Here is a 24,134-nt window from a genome sequence, read left to right as displayed (position 1 = left end):
CTGCTAATCCCAAACTCCCAGTCCATCTCTCTCCTACCCCTCTCCCCCTTGGCAACCACACATCTGTTCTCTACATCTGCACACTCACTATTTGTATGGCAGGAAATAGCCGATTCTTTTGGCAACTTCAGCAACATCACCACCAAGCCATCTCAGGAACACAAGGAAGAAACTGCCCGTTTTGCGACACAGTATCTCCACACAGTGCAGTCGGCAGCCTATGAAGCTGCCCTCAGTCTACCCACAGAAGGAACGCTGAGGAGAGAGTCACAATTTATGGGTAAGCTGTGGTCGTCGATACTCAGGCAGACTCTCAAACTTAATTGGGTCCAGGAAATGCTGGTTGAGCTACAATTTCATTGGCAGAAAACAGCCTTCTCTTTCTTTACACTGGCAAGATCTGTGTACGTACTTGACATGAAATATCTTATTTCTCTTCAGAACCCTAAGTTTGCATTGGATGAGGCTTGAAAGTTCATTTGACTGGACCATCCATTCATCTTTCAAGTCTAACCTATTTTTAAAGTGAATCTTTTGTGGCTGTGTGTACTGTCACTTTTAATCCAAGAGTCACCCTAGGGTTCTTATGTACAAATCTTTATCAAGGATACACTGAAGGATAAAGCAGTCTTTACTCTTAGAATTAACAAGGCATAAGGAGCACCTAGTAAAGTGTCTGATACTAGAAGGATTTGTGCTGTGTACTTAGCCACTCAGTCATGTCAGACTCTTTGTGACTCTATGGACTATAGCCTGCCAGACTCCTGGGTCCATGAAATTCCCCAGGTAAGAATACCTGGGGTGTCATTTCCTCCTCCAGAGGCTCTTCCTGACTCATTGAACCCAAATTTCCTGTGTCTCCTGCATTGCAGGTGAATTCTTTACCTGATGAGCCATCAGAGGAGCACCCTAGAAGTATTTAGTAATTGTCAAATGAATGAATGAGTATATGAACAGAAAAGCTGTGGTGTTGTCATCAATTAGAGGATAAAATTCCACTTTAAAATTTTATTTTGTTAAAAAAAAAAAACTCGAAAAAAAAATTTGTTTTGTTGAAGTATAGTTGTCCCCCTCACAACCTCTAAGTTTTCAGGCTCTTTTTTCCTGCTGACATCATGCAATGATATCTCACGATCATTTTATCTGCATATCACTGATTACTAGTGGATTAGATGTCTCTATTTTATGCTGGACATTAGGTTTCTTTTTTGTGATTCTTCTGATATGTATTTTTTGTCCATTTTCCCTTATCCTTTTGCTCTTTGTCCATTGTGTTTTTGATTGTTATCTTATTGATATTTAGGAGCTCTTTACATATGTTGGACCTCATTTATGTCTCTAAATATCTTCTGCCAATCTGTGGTTTGTTGAAAGGATGTTTGAGTGGAGATGTTTTCACTTTTGATGTAATCAAACTTGTCTGTCTTAGAGAGGAGGTGACGGACACAGCAAATGTCAGGGAAGCAGTTTGTGATGCTAATTAGAGTGAATAGAGTAGGCTTGGAGAGAAGGCAAGATTTGTGAGAAGGCTTGAAGAAGAAGGCATGAGCTGCGTGCATATCTTGGGGAGAATGATCCTGGGCAGAGGGCTTGAGGTGAGCATTCCTGGTGCATTGGAAATACTTGCAGAGTGACTGAAGGTCAAGGAACTGATGCAAGGCAAGATCAAGCAGGGTCTTCCTGGGAATTGTAACAACTCTGAATTTTATTCAGAGAGACCCTATCTGATTCACATTTTGAAAGGATCCCACTGGCTGCTCTGAGGGAACAATGAATGAATGCAGTTAGATGATTGGGATGAGCCAAGAGAGATCTACTGGTGGGCCAGATGAAGTCAGTGCCCCAAATCAGATTCACACCAAGGCTGGTGCCTTTTCATCAAAAGGTCTGGATTTGCCGCCAGGGTGCATGTGGAGTTTGAGAGAAAGAGAAAGTTTGGTGCTGAAGTTGATTAATATGTAGATGATGAAAATATGTAGCTTATTCAAAACAGAAGAGGCAGAAGAGTGAGTATGGAGAGATGAAGGGAAGAAAGAAGATGTCTTATGATTCTTTTTTTAATTAATTTTTTTGAAGTATGATTGCCTTACAGTGTTATGTTAATTTCAACTATACAGCAAGGTGAATCAGCTACATATCCTCTTTTTTTCCCTATTTCCTTCCCATTTAGTCACCACAGGGCACTGAGTAGAGTCCCCTGTGCTAGAAAGTAGATTCTCATTAGTTATCTATTTTATTTGTTGTTAGTTTTCAGTTGCAAAGTCTCATCCAACCCTTTGAGACCCCATGGACTGTAGCCTGCCAGGCTCCTCTGTCCATGGGATTTCCCAGGCAAAAATACTAGAATGGGTTGCCATTTCCTCACTAAGGGATCTTCCTGACCCAGGGATGGAATTCGCATCTCTGGTGTCTCCTGCATTGGCAGGCAGATTCTTTACCACGGAGCCAACTGGGAAGCCCATAGTATCGATAGTAACTGACATATTGTTGTTGCTGCTCAGTCATTCAGTCATGTCCAGCTCTTTGTGACCCCGTGGACTGCGGCAGCCTTCCCTGTCCTTCACTGTCCCCTGAAGCTTGCTCAAACTCATGTCCATTGAGTCGGTGATGCCATCCAACCATCTCATCCTCTGTCACCCCCTTCTCCTCCCACCTTCAATCTTTCCCAGTATCAGGGCCTTTTCCAATGAGTCAGTTCTTCGCATCAGGTGGCCAAAGTATTGGAGCTTCAGCTTCAGCATCAGTCCTTCCAATGAATATTCAGGACTGATTTCCTTTAGGATTGACTGGTTTGGTCTCCTTGCAGTCCAAGGGACTCTCAAGAGTCTTCTCCAACAACACAGTTCAAGAGCATCAGTTCTTCAGCGCTCAGTCTTCTTTATGGTCCAGCTCTCACATCCATACATGACTACTGGAAAAACCATACTTTTGACTATACGGACCTTTGCTGGTGAAGTAATGTCTCTGCTTAACATGCTGTTTAGCTTTGTCATAGCTTTTCTTCCAAGGAGCAAGCATCTTTTAATTTCATGACAGCAGTCACTGTCCACAATGATTTTGAAGCCCAAGAAAGTAAAGTCCATCACTGTTTCCATTGTTTCCCCATCTATTTGCATGACGTGATGGGACCAGATGCCAGGATCTTAGTTTTTTTGAATGTTGAGTTTTAAGCCAATTTTTAAACTCTCCTCTTTCACCTTCTTCAAGAGGCTCTTCAGTTTCTCTTTGCTTTCTGCTCTAAGAGTGGTGTCATCTGCATAAGTAAGTTCAGTCACTCCTTCCTGTCCAACTCTGCGACCCCATGTACTGCAGCTTGCCAGGTTTCCCTGCGTGTCTGAGGTTATCTGTATATTGAATCTGTTCCCTCCAATAAGAGACTGGGTACCCAAATAAAGCCAACAGCTTCTATGTGTCCACTCCAACTCCATCACCCAAGCTCCAGTTTTCATCTGAAGCTCCTACAGTTGCCATTTTTTTAATTTAATTTTTATTTATTTTTCTGCTACACCATGCAGCATGTGGGATCTTAGTTCCCTGACCAGGGATCAAACCCATGCCCCTTGCATTGGGAACATGGATTCCTAACCACTGGGCACCAGGGAAGTCCTTGTCATTTTTTAAGTGAGATGGACAAGGAGATTATATTATAAAATAAGTGTTTATAAGGATTTCCAACATTCATGCAGATTTTCTGTTTTTTTAGTTATTGAAGCGTTGACCATCAAGAATGGCTGCAAAACAGAAAATGAGATAGTTAAATTACAGATTGAAAAGGAGACAATGGACATCGATTGCACTGTTGTCACTGGAGGAGGAACTGGAGGTAACAGAAATTGCCTAAATTATCTCAACATCTCTAGAATTGGGGGCAGGGGAAATTTACTCTTATTTTTTATTGAGTTATATTAACAATTAATACACAATATTATATTAATTTCATGCATGCTGCATGCTAAGTCACTTCAGTTGTGTCCAACTTTTTGCCACCCTATGAACTATAGCCCACCAGGCTCCTCTGTCCATGGGGATTCTCCAAGAATACTCCAGTATTCTTGCCTTGGGTTTCCATGCCCTCCCCCAGGGGATCTTCCCAACCCAGGGATCGAACCCATGTCACCTGTGGTTCCTGCATTGCAGGTGAATTCTTTACCACTGAGCAGTAATTCTTTACCAGGGAAGCTCAATTTCAGGCATACAACAGGCTGATCTGACACTTTTATACATTATGAATGATCACCTCACTATACAAAATTGTTACAGTATCCTTGACTATATTCTCTGTCTGTAATTACATCTTTGTGACATATATTTTGCAGCTGAAAGTTGGTACCTCTTAATCCCCGTCACACTTCTTCTTCCCGTGCCCCCTTCATATTCTCTCCTCTCGAAACCACCACTTTGTTCTCTGTGTCCATGAATCTGTTTCTCTTTTGTCTTGTGTTTTAGATTCCACATAGAAGTGAAATCATGTGGGACTTGTCTTTCTCTGTCTGACTCATTTCACTAACATAACATCATACCCTCCAGGTCCATCCAGGTTGCTGCAAATGGAAAGACTTCGTTCTTTCTATGGTTGCATAATATTCCATTGTGTATATATACCACTTCTTTATCCATTCATCTATGGAGGATGCTTAGGTTGCTTCCATATCTTGACTATTGTAAACTGTGCTGCTAGGGACAGAGAGGGTATCTCTATTAGAATCCAGACATAGCCTTAACATCCTGCAAGTGGAAAGATTTTGGAATCTCTCCCATCTATTTTTCAAGGGTGTATGGTCTAATAGATTAGGATTCAGAGCCCTACATTCCATATCTGACTCCTAAGAAACTGGCCATATAAATCCTTAACTGGCAACACATTCTCCATCTCCTCCTCAGGTTCATCGGTTCTTTGCTTCCTTTCAGGTGCTGTGGTCTTTATCTCTTACAAGTCTTTAGGGTCCATCTTAGATGGCTCCTTCGTGTCTAAGGCAAACCTAACTCTTGATGAGAAGCTGGATCACTTTCAGCTGAATTCCAAGGTGATAAGTGGTACCACAGGATGCAAGAAGAACTGTTCCCTGGCCAAGCCCGTGAACTTCACGTTTCACCATATACAGGTGGGCAAAGCATCCACTTGTTTGAGCACCTAGAAATTGCTACTGATCATACCTATAAACCCAGTAGTGAAAAAGTATGGCTTTTACAGTCAGTTCTTTCTGCCCAGGCTGATTTATCAGTAATTGCTGATGGAGATTTGAAATTCAACCCAGTCCTTGGTGAAGAGTTACTCCAAAAATTACATGATGGGAATTATTCCTTCAACAGACTAAAAAGTGATTAAAAAAAAAAAAAAACTATAGCCTTATTTACTGTTGGGAAACGTGACTCTTTGCAATCCCATGGACCCGAGCCAGCCAGGCTCCTCCATCCATGGGATTTTCCAGGCAAGAACACTGAAGTGGGTTGGAAATTTCTCCTCCAGGGGATCCTCCCGACCCAGAGACCAAACCCGTGTCTCCTGCACTGGCAGGCAGATTCTTTAGCACCAAGCCACCAGGGAAGCCCAAGATGTTCACAGTAAGGTCTCTTAAAGTGAAATCATCAATTCACATCCTTTAAGTATGTACAGTTATATTTGTCAAGTATTCCTCAATAAAGCTGGAAAAAATAAAAGACTCAACTTAAAAAATTAAAAGTCAGATGACAGCTTCCCTGTTGGCTCCGTGGCAAATAATTCACCTGCCAACGCAGGAGACATGGGTTTGATCCCTGGTCCGGGAAGAGCCCACGTGCCTCAAGGAAACTAAGCTTGTGTGCCATGACTACTGAGTCTGCGCTCTAGAGCCCTCAGGCTGCAATGATGAGCCCATGTGTCGAAACTACTGAAGCCCACGTGCCCTAGAGCCCGCGCTCAGCAACAAGAGAAGCCAGCCGTCACAGTGAGAAGCCCGTGCACCACAGCTAGAGAGTAGGCCCTGCTCTCTGAAACTAGAGAAAACACTGCAAGTAATGAAGACCCAGCACAGCCAAAAATAAAAAAAAATTTTTTAAGTCAGATGAAAGATTTTTTTTTTAATATTAGGATTTCATTTCTGACCCCAGAATAGAAACTTGAGCCTCTAATTAATTGAAGAAGAATTTGAAAAGACGTTCTCTGGTCTTCCAGTTCTAAGTAAAAGATACTTTAGATAACAAAGCCTATAGTGAATATGGTATCATGCACTTCAAAATTTGCTAAGAGGGTAGATCTCATAGTCAGTGATCTTACCACAAAAACAAACAAACAAACAAAGCAGAAACAAAGGGACCCAGGAAACTTCAGGAAGTGTTGGGTTTGTTTTGTTACTGTGATGGTGGTGATGGTGTCACAGGTGTTTGCACATATCCAAATTCATCACGTTTTACGTAGTGTGTCGTGTGATCAGTCGTGTCTGACTCTTATGACCCTATGGACTGTCGTCCACCAGGCTCCTCTGTCCATGGGATTCTCCAGACAAGAATACTGGATTGGGTTGCCATTTTTTACCCCAGGGGATCCTCCCCACCCACGGATTGAATCCATGTCTCTTGCATCTCCTGCATTAGCAGGCAGATTTTTGACCTTTGTATATCAATTATACCTCAGTAAAGCCATCAAACGGAGAAGGCAATGGCAACCCACTCCAGTACTCTTGCCTGGGAAATCCCATGGACGGAGGAGCCTGGCAGACTACAGTCCATGGGGTCGCGAAGAGACGGGTACAACTGAGCGACTTCACTTTCAGTTTTCACTTTCATGCACTGGAGAAGGAAATGGCAACCCACTCCAGTGTTCTTGCCTGGAGAGTCCCAGGGATGGGAGCCTGATGGGCTACCATCGATGGGGTCACACAGAGTCAGACACGACTGATGTGACTTAGCAGCAGCAGCAGCAAAGCCATAAAAAAGAAAAACTGAATCCCATGATTTTTAAAACACATTAAAAATTGTCTTCACAAGATAGTTAATATAATTCCCCATACTATATATTAGGACCTTGTTGTTTATACATTGTAAATGTATAGTTTGCATCTACGAATGCCAAACTCCCAGTCCATCCCTCTCCCTCCCCACCCCCTCCACTCCCGGCAGCCACAAGTCTGTTCTCTATGTCTATGAGTCTGTTTCTGCGTAAACAAAATTTTGCAATTATTGTAAATGGAACGTTACATTTAAATTGTAGCAGTTCAGTCGCTAAGTCCTGTCCAACTCTTTGCGACCCCCTGAACCACAGCACACTGGGCCTCCCTGTCCATCACCAACTCCCAGAGTTCACCCAAACTCATGCCCATTGAGGCGGTGATGCCATCTAACCATCTCATCCTCTGTCGTCCCCTTCTCCTCCCGCCTTCAATCTTTCCTGGCATCAGGGTCTTTTCAAATGACTCAGCTCTTCGCATCAGGTGGCCAAAGTATTGGAGTTTCAGCTTCAGCATCAGTCCTTCCAATGAACACCCAGGACTGATCTCCTTTAGGATGGACTGGTTTGATCTCCTTGCAGTCCAAGGGACTCTCAAGAGTCTTCTCCAACACCACAGTTCAAAAGCATCAATTCTTCAGCACTCAGTTTTCTTTATGGTCCAACTCTCACATCCACACATGACTACTGGAAAAACCATAGCCTTGACTAGACAGACCTTTGTTGACAAAGTAATGTCTCTGCTTTTCAATATGCTGTCTAGGCTGGTCATAACTTTCTTCCCAAGAAAACAAAAAACTTTAATATAACAAATTTTATTGGATTATAGTTGATTTAGAATGCCGTGTTGGTTTCCTGTATATGACATAGTGGGCTTCCCAGGTGACTCAGTGGTAAAGAATCTGCCTGCAAGTGCAGGAGACGAAGGAGGCTCGGGTTTGATCCCTGGGTCGGGAAGATTCCCTGGAGGAGGAAAAGTTAACTCACTCCAGTATTGTTGCCTGGAAAATTCCATGGACAGAGGATCCTGGTTAGACACAACTAAGTATGCACGCATTCATACAATATGGTAATTCAGTATTTTTGCATATTATATTCCATTATAGGTTATTACAAAATAATGGGGATAGTTTCCTGTGCTATATAGTAAATTGTAGTTGCTTATCTCTTTTATAGGTAAGAGTTTGTATCTATTAATCCCATAGTCCTAATTTGTCTCTCCCCTCTTCCTTATCCACTTTGGTCATCATAAGTTTGTTTTCTATGTCTGTGAGTTTGTTTCTGTTTTGTATATTCCATTCATTTGTTTATTTTTTAGTTTCCACACATAGGAAATAATATAAAAGTATTTGTCTTTATCTGCCTGACATTTTACTAAGCATAATATCCTTTAGGCCTATCTGTGTTGCAAATGGCATTATTTCATTTTTTATGGTTGAATAGTATTTCATTGTGTGTGAGCATGCCTACGTGTGTGTGTGCATGTATGTGTGGAAAACTTCAGATTTTAAATGATAGTGTCTCATGAACCAGCAATTTTCTTTCCAGATGATAGGGGAAAATGAAAAGACTCTTTGCGTCTACTGGGACGAGCCGGTCTGGTCTAATGAAGGGTGCCATGTAATCTTTTACAACGGAACTCAAACTGTATGCAGTTGCAGCCATCTGTCCACCTTTGCTGTCCTCGTGGCCTCGGTCGAGCTGAAGGTATGTATGTAAACACACATGACACTGAAAATCAGCTCTGCTGTAGGACGGTGCTGGGATGGAAGGCAGGGATCTTCAAAAAGAATGAAAAAATATTCACAGAGTAACAGCTATGTATCTTCCTCTCTTCTTCCTTTTTTTCTTTTCATTTTTTTAAATTCAAGAATAATGCTTTACAATGTTATGTTAGTTTCTGCTGTATCCCAACATGAATACGTACACCAACATAAGTATATATGTGTGTGTGTGTGTGTGTGTATAAATATACTCCCTTCCCTTTTGAGTCTCCCTCTTACAGAACTCCCATCCCACCCTATTAAGTCATCAGAGAGTACCAAGCTGAGCTCCCGGTGCGATACAGCATCTTCCAGCTAGCTATTTATTTTACACATGGTAATGTTCTTGCTTCAGTGCTACCTGAGAAGCCACAGTGTATATGTTCCAGTGCTGCTGTCTCAACTGGTCCCACCCTCTCCCTTCCCCTCTGTGAACACAAGTCCTACATCTGAGTCTCTATTCCTGCCCTGCAAATAGGTTCATCAGTTCTGTTTTTCAGGAAGATCCCATGGAGAAGGAAATGACAACCCACTCCAGTATTCTTGCCTGGAGAATCCCTTTGACAGAGGAGCCTGGCTGGCTATAGTCCATGGTGTCGCAAAGAGGCGGACACGACTGAGTGACTAACCCTTTCTATATATGCGTTAATACAAATTTCTCTTTTTCCTGCTAAAAATAATACAACCCTTTTAAGAGGTGTATAATGGTATCTCATTGTGGTTTTAATGTGTACAACCCTGATGACTAGTGGCATGGAGCCTCTTTCCATGTTTTCATGGGGTAGAACTTGTGAGTGAAACACCCCTTGTATCTGGGAAACCTAGTCATCCAAAACCACTGCACTCAGCCTTTAGGAATTTCTGGTGGATTTCTCCACATGCAGTCTTGTAGCAACCACATGTTCCTTCTGTGCTCTGTTAAAATCAAAATAGTTCTGTCTCATCCTTCTTGGGAAGAACTTGAGTTAATGTTGCCTCTTTGCTGTGTAAACTTGGCTCTCCAATGAGATCGAGAAAACTTACAATTTTGTTGGCTATCATTTTCTTATTATTGGGATGAGAGTCATGTTTCATTGTGATTTTCTAAATCTTTTTTAAAAATTAATTATTTACTTTCAGCTGCCTGGGTCTTCATTGCTGCACGTGGGCTTTCTCTATTTATGGCAAGCCAGGGCCACTCTAGTTGTGGAGCCCAGGTTGCTCATTGTGATGGCTTCTCTTGTTGCGGAGGAGCCCAACAGTGGGCTCCTAGGGCATGTGGGCTCACTAGTTGCAGCACACAGGCTCGGTAGTTGCAGCAGGTGGGCTCAGGAGTTGTGGCACACGGGCTTTCCCGGGCCGGGGATGAAACCCACGTCCCCTGCATTGGTAGGCCAATTCTTCACCGGTGGACTATGAGGGAACTTCAGTTTGGCCACTATTGATCTGTTCAGTTTCTCACAAGGAAATTAACACCTTGCATGGAGGGTTCTAAGACCTGGGTTATTGGGAACCACAGCATCCAAAACAAAAATGAGCTGGAGTCTCTTTTCTCCTGCCGCATCTAGGAGGATCCCGTGCTGACCATGATCACCCACGTGGGGCTGAGCCTGTCTCTGCTCTGCCTCCTCCTGGCGGCCCTCACCTTCCTCCTGTGTCGACCCATCCAGAACACCAGCACCTCCCTCCACCTGCAGCTCTCCATCTGCCTCTTCCTGGCCCACCTCCTCTTCCTCACAGGCATCACACGGACGGAGCCCAAGGTAGGAGAATTAGCCAAAACCCTTTCTTACTTATTTTTTATTTTGGCCATGCTACATGACTTGTAGGATGTTAGTTCCCAACAAAAGATTGAATCTAAGCCCACAACAGTGAAAGTGCCAATTCCTAAACTGGACTGCCAGGGAATTCCCTTCTTTTTATAAAACAGCTTTTTCTTTTGTTTTTATTGGAGTATGGTTGCTTTACAAGGTAGTGCTAGTTTCTGCTCTTCAGCAAAATGGGTCAGTCACACATACACGTATATCCCTCCCCTTCGGGCTTCCTGCTCATCCAGGTCACCAGAGTGCATTAGGGAGAGTTTCCTGGGCTGTGCAGTAGGCGCTCGTTAGTTATCTATTTTATACATAGTGTCAACAGTATAATTCATACATATATAGTTTGCCCTTTTTAAATGTACATGTCAGTGGCTTTCAGTATATTCATGGAACTGTGTGTTCCCTTGGGTAACTTATTACTCGTTATACATTCATACCCACAAATTATATCAGCCTTATCATCCCAACCCCCACCTCTGTCTCCTGGCAATCGGGTTTTTACTCTTTTCTTTTTTCAGGAATCTGAGATTTTTCAACTCCATGAATAAAGGATTACACAGTACTTGTCTCTGTCTGACAATCTCCTGAGCATAGCTCAAGGTTCACTCGTGTTGTTCCAGAAGGCAGGAATCCTCCTTTCTCATGGATAGACAATACATTAGATATGTTGTTGGAAAACTCCACAGACAGAGGAACTTGGTACCACCTATGTCTGTAATAGATATAGATATGTTGTTGTTTAGCCACTAAGTTGTGTCTGACACTTCTGCAAGCCCATGGACCATAGTCTGCCAGGCTCTTCTGTCCGTGGGATTTCCCAGGCAAGAATACTGGAGTAGGTTGCCATTTCCTCCTCCAGGGGATCTTCCTGACACAGGGATCAAACCCTCATCTCCTGCATTGGCAGGTGGCTCTTTACCTCTGAGCCACCAGGGAAGCCCAGATATAGAAACAGAGATATAAAACCGTCACCCTGATCAAGATATAGAACATGCACAAAACTCAGAGTTTTTTTCATGTCCCTTCCCCCAGTTAATTGTCAATTTAAAAACTTTTACAGACTGAGTGAATGATGCACAGTGGAGATGGGTCCTGAGGGTTACTGATTTATGATTCCAAGCTAGCAGGTTTGATATCAAACATGTGTTTCATGCAACAGCATCTCCAAGGAGTGAGGGGGAGAAACCAGGAAGTGAGTGGAGTTTTGCAAAGATTGAGAGGTTGCTAGAAAGACTCAGGACATGATTTCTAAGAGAGCAGGGTTTTATTCATCATGAAAAGAGAGTCAATGGTCCAGAAGAGTGCATGAGAGGTGTAGACGAAACCCAGTTCCCCTCAGACAATGGAGAGCGGTCATTGTTCTCTTGGAAAGTGTGGAAAGCAATGTCCTCAAACAAAAGCCAGGTTATACTTTAATCAAAGACATGGGGTGGGGGCGATCATTTCCCTGGTGGTCCAGTGGTTAAACTCCACACTTCCAATGGAGGGAGCGTGGGTTTGATCCCTGGTCAAGTAACTAAGATTCCACATGCTGAGTTGTGCAACCTAAAGAGAGGGGGAAAATTGATTTTTTCAAGTACCAGTGATCCTAAAGACATGGAGGGAACATTCAGTGAATATGAAGAAGGGTGCTTACTTTCTTGCTTACTACAGAAAAGGTCATTCAGAGCAGATTCTTTCATAGTGGAGGAAACCATGAGCCGTTGGCTCAAAAGAGAAAACTATGGGGCTTTATGGGGATAAAAATATTAGAGGACCATGGCTGATTCATGTCAATGTATGGCAAAATCCACTACAATATTGTAAAGTAATTAGCCTCCAACTAATGAAAATAATTGGAAAAAAAATATTAGAGGAGTCACTCATTCACTCACTCATTCATGTACCCAACATATATGCTACACAGACCAGAGTGACTTCAGTTCTGGGCAGTGACCAAGATGGAAGAGACGGTGATCATGGCAGGACAAGCTGGCCATAAGCTTTCTACGAGGATTAATTTCATCCTCAGAAGGGGCAGGGAGGTGGTTAAGGGTTCTTGGGATGGAGACAGCCCTGGCCAGCACCAGTTTCATCCGACTCAGAGAAGTCTAGCATCCATTAGCCAACAGGCAAAAGGTTATCTGATTTCTACAGTCTTTAACACACTTTGAATATTTTCTTCTTCCATTTTAAGATGGACAAAGATCTCTTTGAACTTTAGTTAGCTAGTTAGCTATTTTTGGCTGCGCTGGGTCTTCACTGCTGCGAGCTTTCTCTAGTTGCAGCAAGTAGGGGCTACTCCTCCTTGCAGTACATGGACTTCTCACTGCAATGGCTTCTCTTGTTTCAGAGCATGGGCTTTAGGACTCAGTCTTCAGTAGTTGTGGTGTTTGGGCTTAGTTGCCCCATGGCCTGTGGAATCTTGCCAGACAAGAGATCAAACCCATGTCCTCTGCATTGGCAGGTGGATTTTAAGCCCTGGACCACCAGGGAAGTCCCCCATTCAGCTTTAAACGTGATATATTTTCAGTTTTTCTTGGGTGGCCCAAGTGACATCTGGCCAAGGCATGGGAATAGACAAGGGGGACCATCCATCCGTTTGGAGACATGACTCTAAAGAGAAGAAGGACATGTGAAGAAGGCTAAGGAGCATCTCTCACCAAAGTCACCTAGAGACAACCCTGGTGAAGAGCAGATGGTGAGGTCGTGGCCCCCAGAAATGCTCCAATGGCCCCCCTCTCCCCTCCAGGTGCTATGCAAGGTCATCGCAGGTGTACTGCACTACCTCTACCTGGCCGCCTTCACCTGGATGTTCCTCGAAGGGCTGCACCTCTTCCTCACTGTCAGGAACCTCAAGGTGGCCAACTACACCAGCGCGGGCAGATTCAAGAAGAGGTTCATGTACCCTGTAGGCTACGGGGTCCCGGCGGTGATTGTGGCTGTGTCTGCCGCGATCAACCCCCAAGGATACGGCACCGCTAAGCAGTGAGTACGGGGCTGAGAATGTGCTGTCGGGGACATGGGCACACACCTGTCTCCGTGGGAAACTGAGGGAGGAAGGGAGGGTTGAGTAGATCATGACTCAGGTTGAGAATAAAGATGCTGAACATTTATTTCTCCATGCCCTGGGGCGAAGTGTTTCTTTACACCATTTCTCAACTCTATCAAAGCATCCCTAGAAGAAAGTGCTCCAATTGTTCCCATTTTGTATACTAAGCAAACAGGTTTAGAGAAAAAAGATGAATGACTAGTGTAAAGTAACACAGACAGTAAACTGGAAGGAGCATGAATTTTTATTGTTTATATAAGTGTCTATATTTATAAATGTCACATGTTTATAAATCTTTGCTACTTAAATTACTGAAGGTAATAACTGGTTTTAAAAATATAATATTGTAATAAAGAACCTCTGTAATATCACTAAGCCCAGTATGTGTTAGTCACTCAGTCATATCCGACTCTGCAACCCCATGGACTGTAGCCCACCAGGCTCCTCTGTCCATGGATTTCTCCAGGTAAGAATACTGGAGTGGATTGCCATGCTCTTCTTCAGGGTCTCTTGCCTGCCCAGGGGTTGAACCCACGTCTCCTTCATCTCCTGCATTGCATGAGAATTCTTTACCAGTGAGCCACCGGGAAAGCCCAAAAAACCCTATGTAAATATTATCTATTGCACATCATTTATTGTATTCCATTACTTTTTTTAAAGGCTGCTACTCTTGCTTTCTGTTTTTCAGTTGCTGGATCAACATAGAGAAAGGATTTATCTTGAGTTTCTTAGGACCCATATCAGCAGTCATCTTGGTAGGTTTGTAGTGTCTGTCTGTCTCAGGTGCCATGTGTATATAGACAGTATGTGTGTGTGGTATGTAGTATTCAGCTTAATTTGAAGATCAAAAGAGGCACTATTTTTTATTGCAGTATGACTGATTTACAATGCTGTGTTAGTTTTGGGTGTACGGTAAAGAGATTCAGCCAAATATATAATGGAAAGTGAATTGAAAAAAAAATATATATATATACTTTTCAGATTCTTTTTCATTATAGGTTATTACAAGGTATTGAATATAGTTCCCTATGCTATACAGTAGGTCGTTATTGTTTACCTGTTCATATATAGTAATGTGTATATGTTAATTCCAACCAACTAATTTATCTTTCTCTCCACTTCCCCTTTGGTAACCATAGTTTGTTTTCTGTTTGTTGGTCTATTTCTCTTTTGAATTTAAATTCATTTGTATATTGATTTTAGATCCCACATATACACAAGAGCATAATATATTTGTCTTTCTCTGACTTAACTTCACTTAGTAGGATAATTTCTAGTTGTAACCATGTTGCTGCAAACGGCATTACTTCATTCTTTTTATGACTGAATAATATTCCATTGTATATATGTACCACATCTTCTTTATCCATTCCTCTGTTGATGAACATTTAGGTTGCTTCCATGTCTTGGATAGTGTAAATAGAGCTGCAGTGAACACTGGGGAACTTGTATCTTTTCAAATTATGGCTTTCTCTGGATACATGCTCAGGAGTGGGATTGCTGAATTATACAGTAGTTCTACTTTTACTTTTTTAAAGAATCTCTATACTGATCTCAATCCTGGTTTTACCAATTTACATTCCTACCAACAGTGTAGGAGGGCAAAATAGGTACGATTTTAACATTCATTTGTTTCCTTTTAATATAAGATGTTTGAGCATATGTATTTATTTAAAATTTTTGAGCATATTTTTGCCATCCAGAAGTCTACAAACAATAAATGCTGGAGAGGGTGTGGAAAAAAGGGAACCCTCTTACACTGTTTTTGGAAATGCAGACTAGCACAGCCACTGTGGAAAACAGTGTGAAGATTGCACAAAAAACTGGAAATAGACCTGCCATACAACCCAGCAATCCCACTGCTGGGCATACACACCAAGGAAACCAGAGTCAAAAGAGACACATGTACTCCAATGTTCATTGCAGCACTGTTTACAATTGCTCAGATGTGGAAGCAACCTAGATATCCATTGGCAGACAAATGGATAAGGAAGTTGTGATACATATACACAATGGAATATTATTCAGCTATAAAAAAGAATGCATTTGAGTCAGTTCTAACAAGTGGGTGAAACTGGAGCCTATTATACAGAGTGAAGTAAGTCAGAAAGCAAAGCACCAATACAGTATATTAACACATATATATGGAATTTAGAAAGACAGTAACAACAATCCTATATGCAAGGCAGCAAAAGAGACACAGTTGTAAAGAACAGAAGTTTGGACTATGTGGGAGAAGGCGAGAGGGGGATGATTTGAGAGAATAGCATTGAAACATGTATATTACCATATGTAAATAGATGACCAGTGCAAGTGTGATGCAAGAAGCAGGGCACTCAAACCCGGTGCTCTGGAACAGCCCAGAAGGGATGGTGTGGGGAGGGAGCTGGGACGGGGCTTCAGGATGGGGGGACACATGTGCATCCATAGCTAATTCATGTTGATGTATGGCAAAAAGCACCACAATATTGTACAGTAATTATCCTCGAGTTAAAATAAATTAATTTTAATTTTTTAATGACAAAAGTAAAAATTTTTTAAAAAGAAAAAAAATTTAAGCACATTTAAATGCTGATGAATAGAGAAGAAATCATCCTTGTATCTCTAATATCTAGCATACCATACATACTTAATATATATTTGTTGAATAAACAAATGAGTGGATGTATAAAAATATAATTGTGAATATGATAGGATTATGTAATTTGGAAGTGATTTCACCAAGTGTTCTTAAATCTTCTTCAGTTTTTATGTTTGTTCAACTCAGGATATAGTCTGATTAGTCAGTTTAGGCTAAAGTGTGTTACAGTGACAAAGAAGTCCCAACATCCCAAAGGCTTGACAGAGCAAATACATTTTTGTGTGCTGTTTTTGCAAAGCCCAGTGTGGATCAAGAGGCTCCTCCCCATGTGGGATTCAGCCTTACTTTCTTTATGACTGTGCTGGCTCTTCGTTGCTTTGTGCAGGCTCTCTCTAGTTGGGTGAGCGGAGGCTCCTCTTTATTGGGTGCTCAGGTTTCTCACTGAAGTGGCTTCTCTTGTGGAGCACAGACTGTAGGCATGCGGGCTTCAGAAGTCGCAGCACATAGACTCAATAGTTCTGGCACATGAACTTTGTTGCTCCAAGGCATGTGGGATCTTTCCAGACCAGGGATTGAACTCGTATCTCCTATATTGGCAGGCAGATTATTAGCCCCTGTGGCACCAGGGAAGTCCTCAGCTTTTCTTTTATTTTGACACATGATCTCATTGGTTGTTGCTGGAGGGGAAGAGAGTTGAAGACTGTAGGATTCAGGCATATGTCACTGTGACCAACATCTCATCCACTAGAATTCAGCCACATGCCCCAGACTATCTGAAGTGAGCCTGGAAAATATGTGCCCATGGCCCGTGTGTGCAAGGAAAGGCATTGGTGGAGATACCACACTGCACTGTGTTTGTGCCACCTGACCACCCGTGCACGTTCTTTTGGGAGCTTTCAGGAGCTCCTTGGTGATATTGTACAAGTATCCCCAGTCTGCTCCAAAGGAATTTCAATATATTCTTTTTTTTTTTTAACTATTTGGCTGTGCTATGAGGCATGTGGAATCCTAGTTCCTGACCAGGGATGGAACCTGCATCCCTTGCATTGGAAGCATGGAGTCTTAACCACTGAACCACCAGGGAAGTCCCCAGGTTTCAGCATCTCATACCTTTTCCCATGATCTTCAGTGCTTTCTATTTTGACTCTCTATGTTTTTTCTTAGGGTATAGTTGCCTTGCAATATTGCACAATAAAGTGCATTAGCTATAGCATGTAGCATGTTAGTCACTCAGTCATGTCCAACTCTTTGTGACTCCATGGACCATAGCCCACTAGGCTCTGATGTCCATGGAATTCTCCAGGCAAGATAACTGGAGTGAGTTGGCATTCCCTTCTCCAGGGATCTTCCTGACCCAGGGATCGAACCCTGGTTTCCCACATTGCAGGCAGATTCTTTACTATCTGAGCCACCACATATATCCCCTCTCTCATGGGCCTCCTTCCCACCCACCCTCATCTCACCCTCTAGGTCACCATAGAACACCCAGCTAGGCGCCCTGCACTCTACGGCAGGTTCCCATGAGCTATCTGCAGCTCTCTACACATAGTGTCTTTACACATGGCGGTATACATATGTCAGAGAAAACCATAAAAAGACGAAACAGCAGCCCTCAGAATGGGAGAAAATAATGGCAAACAAAGCAACCTACAAGGAATGAATCTCCAAAATATACAAACAGCTCATGAAACTCAATATGAGAAGAAACACACCCAGTCAAAAAATGGGCAGAAGACCTACGTAGATGTTTCTCCAAAGAAGACACACAGATGGCCAAGAGACACATGAAAAGATGCTCAACATCATGAGCTATTAGAGAAATGCAGATCAGACTACAGTGAGTAGTTCACCTCACACGGGTCAGAATGGCCATGATAAAAAAACTGACTCTGTATGTTGGTCCACAGTTAGTTTCTTTTTTTTTTTTCTTTCAGATAAACTTAATCTTTTACTCGATAACCCTGTGGATTTTGAGAGACCGACTTTCTTCCCTCAATAAAGATGTGTCCAAGATACAAAACACAAGGTAAAATGGGTTTAGACACTTTAATGGGCTTAGCATGAGTTGTAGTTCTAAAGGATTGCTTTTTCAAGCATGCATGCATGGTCAGTTACTAAGCAGTGCTCAGCGCTTTGTGACCTCATGGACAGTAGCCCACCAGGCTCCTCTATCCAGGGGATTTCCCAGACAAGAATACTGGAGTGGGTTGCTATTTCCTCCTCCAGGGAATCTTTCTGACACAACAATCAAAGCCATGTCACCTGCATTGGCAGGCAGATGGTTTACCTACTGAGGCGCCTGAGAAGACTGTAAACAGTCATCTGTAGAGAGTTGCCTACCATGTTAGGAGCCACTGTCAAATGAGAATCACCCTTAAAATCATATATATTGAAACCTTGAAATTAATGAGAAGATTCATAGAACCAGAAAGTAGAATTGATGTTGCCAAGGGGTGGGGGTAGGAAGGAATGGGTATGTATTGCTTTTTGGATACAGAGTTTCTGTTCTTTGGGGTGAAAAAAAGTTCAGTAGAAAGATAGTGTTGTGCTAGTGGCACAACAATGTGAATGTATTTAATGCCTATGAACTGTGTGTTTAAATTTTGCGTTATGTGTATTCTGCTGCATTAAAATAACTAGTGGTAAAATACCATTCCTGGAGAAGGAAATGTCAATCCACACTAATATTCTTGCCTGGGAAATCCCATGGACACAGAAGCCTGGTGGGCTACAGTCCATTGGGTCACTAGAGTTGGACACAACTTAGCGACTAAACAGCCAGCACCACCACAAAATATCATTCCAGTTATAAACATTCATATTAGAGGAAAACATCCATGGAATAAACTCATGTTCATCTATTAGAGCTTTTACAATGAAAATGATAGCCGTTACTTCCAAATATTGCACTCACCACCACAGTTTCTCCAAGTCCATCTTGGCTTGAGAAAATTTCACCATTAACTGGAGAGAATGGGCTTCCCAGGTGGCTCAGTGGTAAAGAATCTGCCTGCCAATACAGGAGATCTAGGCTCAATCCCTGGGTTGGGAAGATCCCCTGGAGAAGGAAATGGCAACCCTCTCCAGTATTCTTGCCTGGAAAATCCCATGGATGGAGGAGCCTGGAGGCTACAGTCCATGGGGCTTGCAAAGAGTCGGATATGACTTAGCAACTAAATAACAACAACTGGAGAGGAAGGCAGATGGGGTCTGAAGACAGGACAACATACTACTCAAGAGAGAAGGTGGTGAGTTGGTGACTCTCCTTCTTGGTGTTAACAGGATGCTGACGTTTAAAGCCATTGCTCAGCTCTTCCTCTTGGGCTGTTCCTGGTGCCTTGGCTTCTTTCTCGCTGAAGTGATAAAGGAACCTATCAGATCCATCATCGCCTATGCTTTCACCATCACCAATGTCCTGCAGGGAGTCTACATCTTCCTGGTCCACTGCCTCCTCAACCAGCAGGTAATAGGACCCATCCTGTCTTCTTCCCAGCTCCCAACTTGGGTCCTCTCATGTCATTTACCTGGCTAGCGCTTCTCTCCCACATGATGCCCTCCTGCCTGATGGTGTGTTCCCATTTTCCCCAAGCCTACCATTCTCCACTGAGCCCAGGAGTTCAAACCCCTGTTTGTAGATGCATTTTTAATGTATCTGTAGGATGAGGTGAGTTCCACATCCTACCACTCCACCATCTTGATTCCCCTTTAGAGTTCAAGTCGCCGTTTTCCAATTTTCCAGTTTCCCAATGAGTATTGGATGGTAGCTTCCCCATTCTTCTCAGACAATGAATATGGGGTCTGACAGCAGCAAAACTAAAGTTTGGGGGACAGTGGTTTTCATTTCTTACTATTCCTATGGTATGTTAATGATTATTACTTGCTTGGCTCTGGGGGATCCAGGGGCTGCTTTCTGAACAGTGAAGAAATCAGAAATGGGAAACAACATAATTAGACATGAATAACCAACTGGTTTGCACCATGGGGAAAATTGTTAGGGGGATATTAAGCTACCAAGTAGGGCTTCTTTAGACTTGACGGTGAGGAGCTTAAGGTGGGTAGGACACAACCAGCCAAAGAAGGGAAGTAAAGCTGACGTGGAAACCATTGCCAGTTCCAGAACCCAAAGACATGTAGTGAGGGCAGTGCTCTGAGTGTAGGAGAATGTGGTGGTAGTGATGATCCAGGTGCCAGCATTGGCTGGACCACATAAACTTTCTAAGCAGTGATTTTGCACTGCATTCTGACTTGATAAATAGATATTGCTAGGTTTCACTCCAGTGGGGTTGTATGGATCTCAGAGAGACATGTAGTCAGGTATAAATGTAAGAGTTGAACCATAAATAAGGCTGAGTGCTGAAGAATTGATGCTTCAAACTGTGGTGCTGGAGAAGATGCTTGAGAGTCCCTTGGACAGCAAGGAGATCAAACCAGTCAATTCTAAAGGAAATCAACCCTGAATATACATTGGAAGGACTGATGCTGAAGCTGAAGCTCCAATACTTTGGCACCTGATGCAAAGAGCCAACTCATTGGAAGACCGTGAGACTGGGAAAGATTGAGGGCAGGGGGAAAAAGGGGCAACAGAGGATGTGATAGTTGGATGGCATCATCGACTCAATGGATGTAAGTTTGAGCAAATCCCAGGAGATACTGAAGGACAGGGAAACCTGGTGTGCTGCAGTACATGGGGTCTCAAAGAGTGGGATAAGACTTAACAACTGAACATCAACAAAAACACTAAGAGGAGGAAGTAATTCTCAGTGGTTACAGAAAATGGCTCATGCTTTTACCGATTATATAAATGCTGAGTTATCATTAGCATAAAGATGCATAGGCTAATCTGCATATATTATCTCTGTAATCACTCATAGGGGCCTGCCTGGTGGCTCAGATGGTAAAGAATCTGCCAGCAATGCAGGAGACCTGGGTTTGATCCCTGTGCTGGGAAGAACCCCCTAGAGAAGGGCATGGCAATCCACTCCAGTATTCTTGCCTGAAGAATTCCGTGGACAGAGGAACCTGGTGGGCTACAGTACATAGGGTCACAAAGAGTTGGACATGACTGAGTGACTAACACACAATCACTCATAGATCAGTCTATCTGATATAGCCCCTATGGATCATCTGCAAGTAAAAATGGGGGAAAGTACTATTTTCGGTAGCATCCGTGCATATAGCCAGAAAGAATTAAAATGCAAGATTTTTGTTTTCCATCTTTTTCAGGTGAGAGATGAGTACGTAAAGTGGGTTAGGAGGATGAATAAAAAGACAGAGTCTGACAGCTACATCCTTTCCAGCTCTACCAGCCAAACCCACATGGTAAGATGATTTCCTCTCCTAGTCCATGCTGTTTCCTAATTTGAATTATTCTCTTCAAACCAGCAGGCAGTTGGGTCTGCCCCTCCGCCAATAGTGAGAATGGACCACGTGTTGATTCTTGGTACAGGAACTTGTTAGCATCTCTGCCTCAGCGTACTGTGCAATATCTGACACTGAGCACCTGTAGGGTGGGGTCATAGCATACTTACCCACATATAATCTGCACAGTGAAAGATTTTGTTTTTCTGGGATTATTGGTTTCTGAGGGCAAGGACTTCCCCGGTGGCTCAGTGGTAAAGAACTGTCTGCCAGTGCAGGAGATGCGGGTTAGATCCCTGGCTCAGGATGATCCCCTGGAGAAGGAAATGGCAAACCACTCCAGTATCCTCACCTGGGAAATCCCATGGACACGGGAGCCTGGCAGGCTATCCAGTCCATGGGTCGCAAAAGAGCTGGACACGATTTAGCAACTAAATAACAACAGTAATCTGAGTCCAAACCTTGGAGTTACAAAAACGTGAATGAAATTCTTTCTTATTTATGTTATATTGTAACTAAGATATACTTGTTCATGAGTTTCACAAGTTGCCAAACAGGTGTTTCACTGCTGGTATGCTCTGAGCCTTAACCAGGCCTATACTTTGTAAACCTTCAAAGAGGCTGCAGAATTTGGGATTTGCCAAACATCTTCAGCCAGGATTTTTTTTCCCTGTAGAAAACGTCTTTACATTTTGTAGAACACTGGTGTTTTTAAAAAAACAAAAAGACATAATTTTTTTTCCATTTATTTTTATTAGTTGGAGGCTAATTACTTTACAATATTGTAGTGGTTTTTGTCATACATTGACATGAATCAGCCATGGATTTACATGTATTCCCCATCCCGATCCCCCCTCCCACCTCCCTCTCCACCCGATCATAATTTAAGGACTGTTGACATAGGCAAAATAGTACTTGAAGAAAGTGATAGACATTACAAAAAGCTTTTCTTCTGTTACTTGATAATGATGAAGGAAAATGAATGAAGGGATAAATAAAATGAGTTTAGGTGAGATGTAACAGTATGAGACCTTGGTTTTAGACCTACTTCTGAAATTAATTTGGATGTGAATTTGAGGTCAGTCTCCTCATGGGTGAGTTAAGGGGGGCAGACTTCATCATCTTATGCTTACTTTCATATCTTCAACTTTCTGAGATATAAAAAACAAAGTTAAGTACATTAAGCCTGGAAGAAAAACACTCAGACTTTCCCTGGGATCCACGCTTCAATATGAATCTCATGTTTTTGTCAGGAAATTGCCATCAAATGATTTCAAAAATTACTTTCAGGAATGTTTCAACATTAATTATATTTCTGTCTCTCCCACAAATTCACACATGGAGATGGAGAAACCATCCAACTTATTGGGAAAAAGAAGCAATACTTCAGTCTGAATATGACAAGCTCTTCCATGCCATCCTTCCAATCACACTGGAGAAAGAATTAGCCATATGACTCAATCGTCCATGAGAACTGATTTATCCTACAGGAGAATTGTTGGGAGAATCTATGCTTAGGTTGAATAATATTTTGTGTAGTGTTACAGTGTTATTTGCAAATAATTAAGAATAATGTTTTCAATTATTTTACACAGAGATGTGTAGATCTTAAATTTGGTGAGTTTCCAAATGTATATACATGTATTTGTTGTTGTTGTTTAGTAGCTAAGTTGTGTCCAACTCTTTGCAACCCCATGGACTGTAGCCTACCAGGCTCCTCCATCCATGGAAATTCCCAGGCAAGAATAATAGAGTCGATTGCCATTTCCTTCCCCAGGGAATCTTCCCAACCCAGTTTTGAACCCACATCTCCTGGTTGTATATCTATCAACTATATCAATCAAATCATGATATGGACTATCTGCATTATTCCTGAAAGTTCCCACATAATCCTTTCAATCATTCATCCCCAGTCTTCCACCCCCGAAACAATTATTCTGATTTCTATAGCAACAGATTAATTCTGTCGGTTCTTAAAATCCATATACATGGAATCATACCCTATGTACTCCTGGTGCCTACCATGTTTCTCTCATCATGATGATTTTAGAATTCATCCATTTCATGCATATGTTGCTAGTCTGTGCCTTTTTATTGCTAAGTACCATTTCACACTATTGTATATCACAATTTGCTTATCCATGTTTCTATTGATGTCTATTTGAGTTATTTCCATTTTTTTTTACCATGAATAAAGATGCTATGATCATTCTAGTACAATATTTGTGTTTGTGTGTGTGTGTGTGGCCACGTGTCTCATTTTTCTGGGGTAAATACCTTGGGTGTAATTGCTAGGTCATATGTTAATGATCCATTTTAAAAGAAGCTGACAAAACTCCAAGATGTTTGCAATAGTTTACAATAACCCAGGAATATTGAAGAGTTTCACTTCCTCCACTTCCTGAACACCACTTGATAGTATCAGTACTTTGACTTTTAGCCATTTGCATGGGTAAAATAGGTATCTCATTGTGGTTTTTAAAATGTTGAGCACCTTTTCTTGTGGTTTTTTTTTTCATTTGCATGTCACCTCTCATTAAACATTCAAGGACTGTTTGCAGAAATTGAGCATGTATGATGTATATGCGCCTTTGTCAGGTACATGCATTCAGGTCATTTTCATTTTCTTAACTGCAGTACAGTTGATTTTGTCGTTGTTATTATAGTCGCTCAGTCCTTTCTG

The 24,134-nt window shown here is 42.2% G+C and overlaps 1 protein-coding gene across 1 annotated transcript in view; it reads left to right on the top strand.

Annotated features, from left to right (window-relative positions):
• Window positions 1–23,671, top strand: part of LOC122699602 (adhesion G protein-coupled receptor E3-like) — a 44,431-nt gene extending 20,760 nt beyond the window's left edge. The window contains exons 10-20 of the mRNA XM_043911763.1: window positions 103–280; window positions 3,704–3,823; window positions 4,909–5,102; window positions 8,471–8,629; window positions 10,233–10,427; window positions 13,213–13,448; window positions 14,201–14,267; window positions 18,028–18,119; window positions 19,376–19,556; window positions 21,317–21,412; window positions 22,796–23,671. Coding sequence (XP_043767698.1) covers window positions 103–280; window positions 3,704–3,823; window positions 4,909–5,102; window positions 8,471–8,629; window positions 10,233–10,427; window positions 13,213–13,448; window positions 14,201–14,267; window positions 18,028–18,119; window positions 19,376–19,556; window positions 21,317–21,412; window positions 22,796–22,846 — 1,569 coding nt within the window. The 3' untranslated portion in view covers window positions 22,847–23,671. The remainder of the gene's footprint in view (window positions 1–102; window positions 281–3,703; window positions 3,824–4,908; window positions 5,103–8,470; window positions 8,630–10,232; window positions 10,428–13,212; window positions 13,449–14,200; window positions 14,268–18,027; window positions 18,120–19,375; window positions 19,557–21,316; window positions 21,413–22,795) is intronic.
• Window positions 23,672–24,134: the final 463 nt, after the last annotated feature.

Source organism: Cervus elaphus, chromosome 9, assembly GCF_910594005.1.
Source record: "Cervus elaphus chromosome 9, mCerEla1.1, whole genome shotgun sequence".
Lineage (NCBI taxonomy): Eukaryota > Metazoa > Chordata > Mammalia > Artiodactyla > Cervidae > Cervus > Cervus elaphus.
Note: the sequence above shows the minus strand (reverse complement) of the source record. Positions and strands in the feature narration are given on the sequence as shown.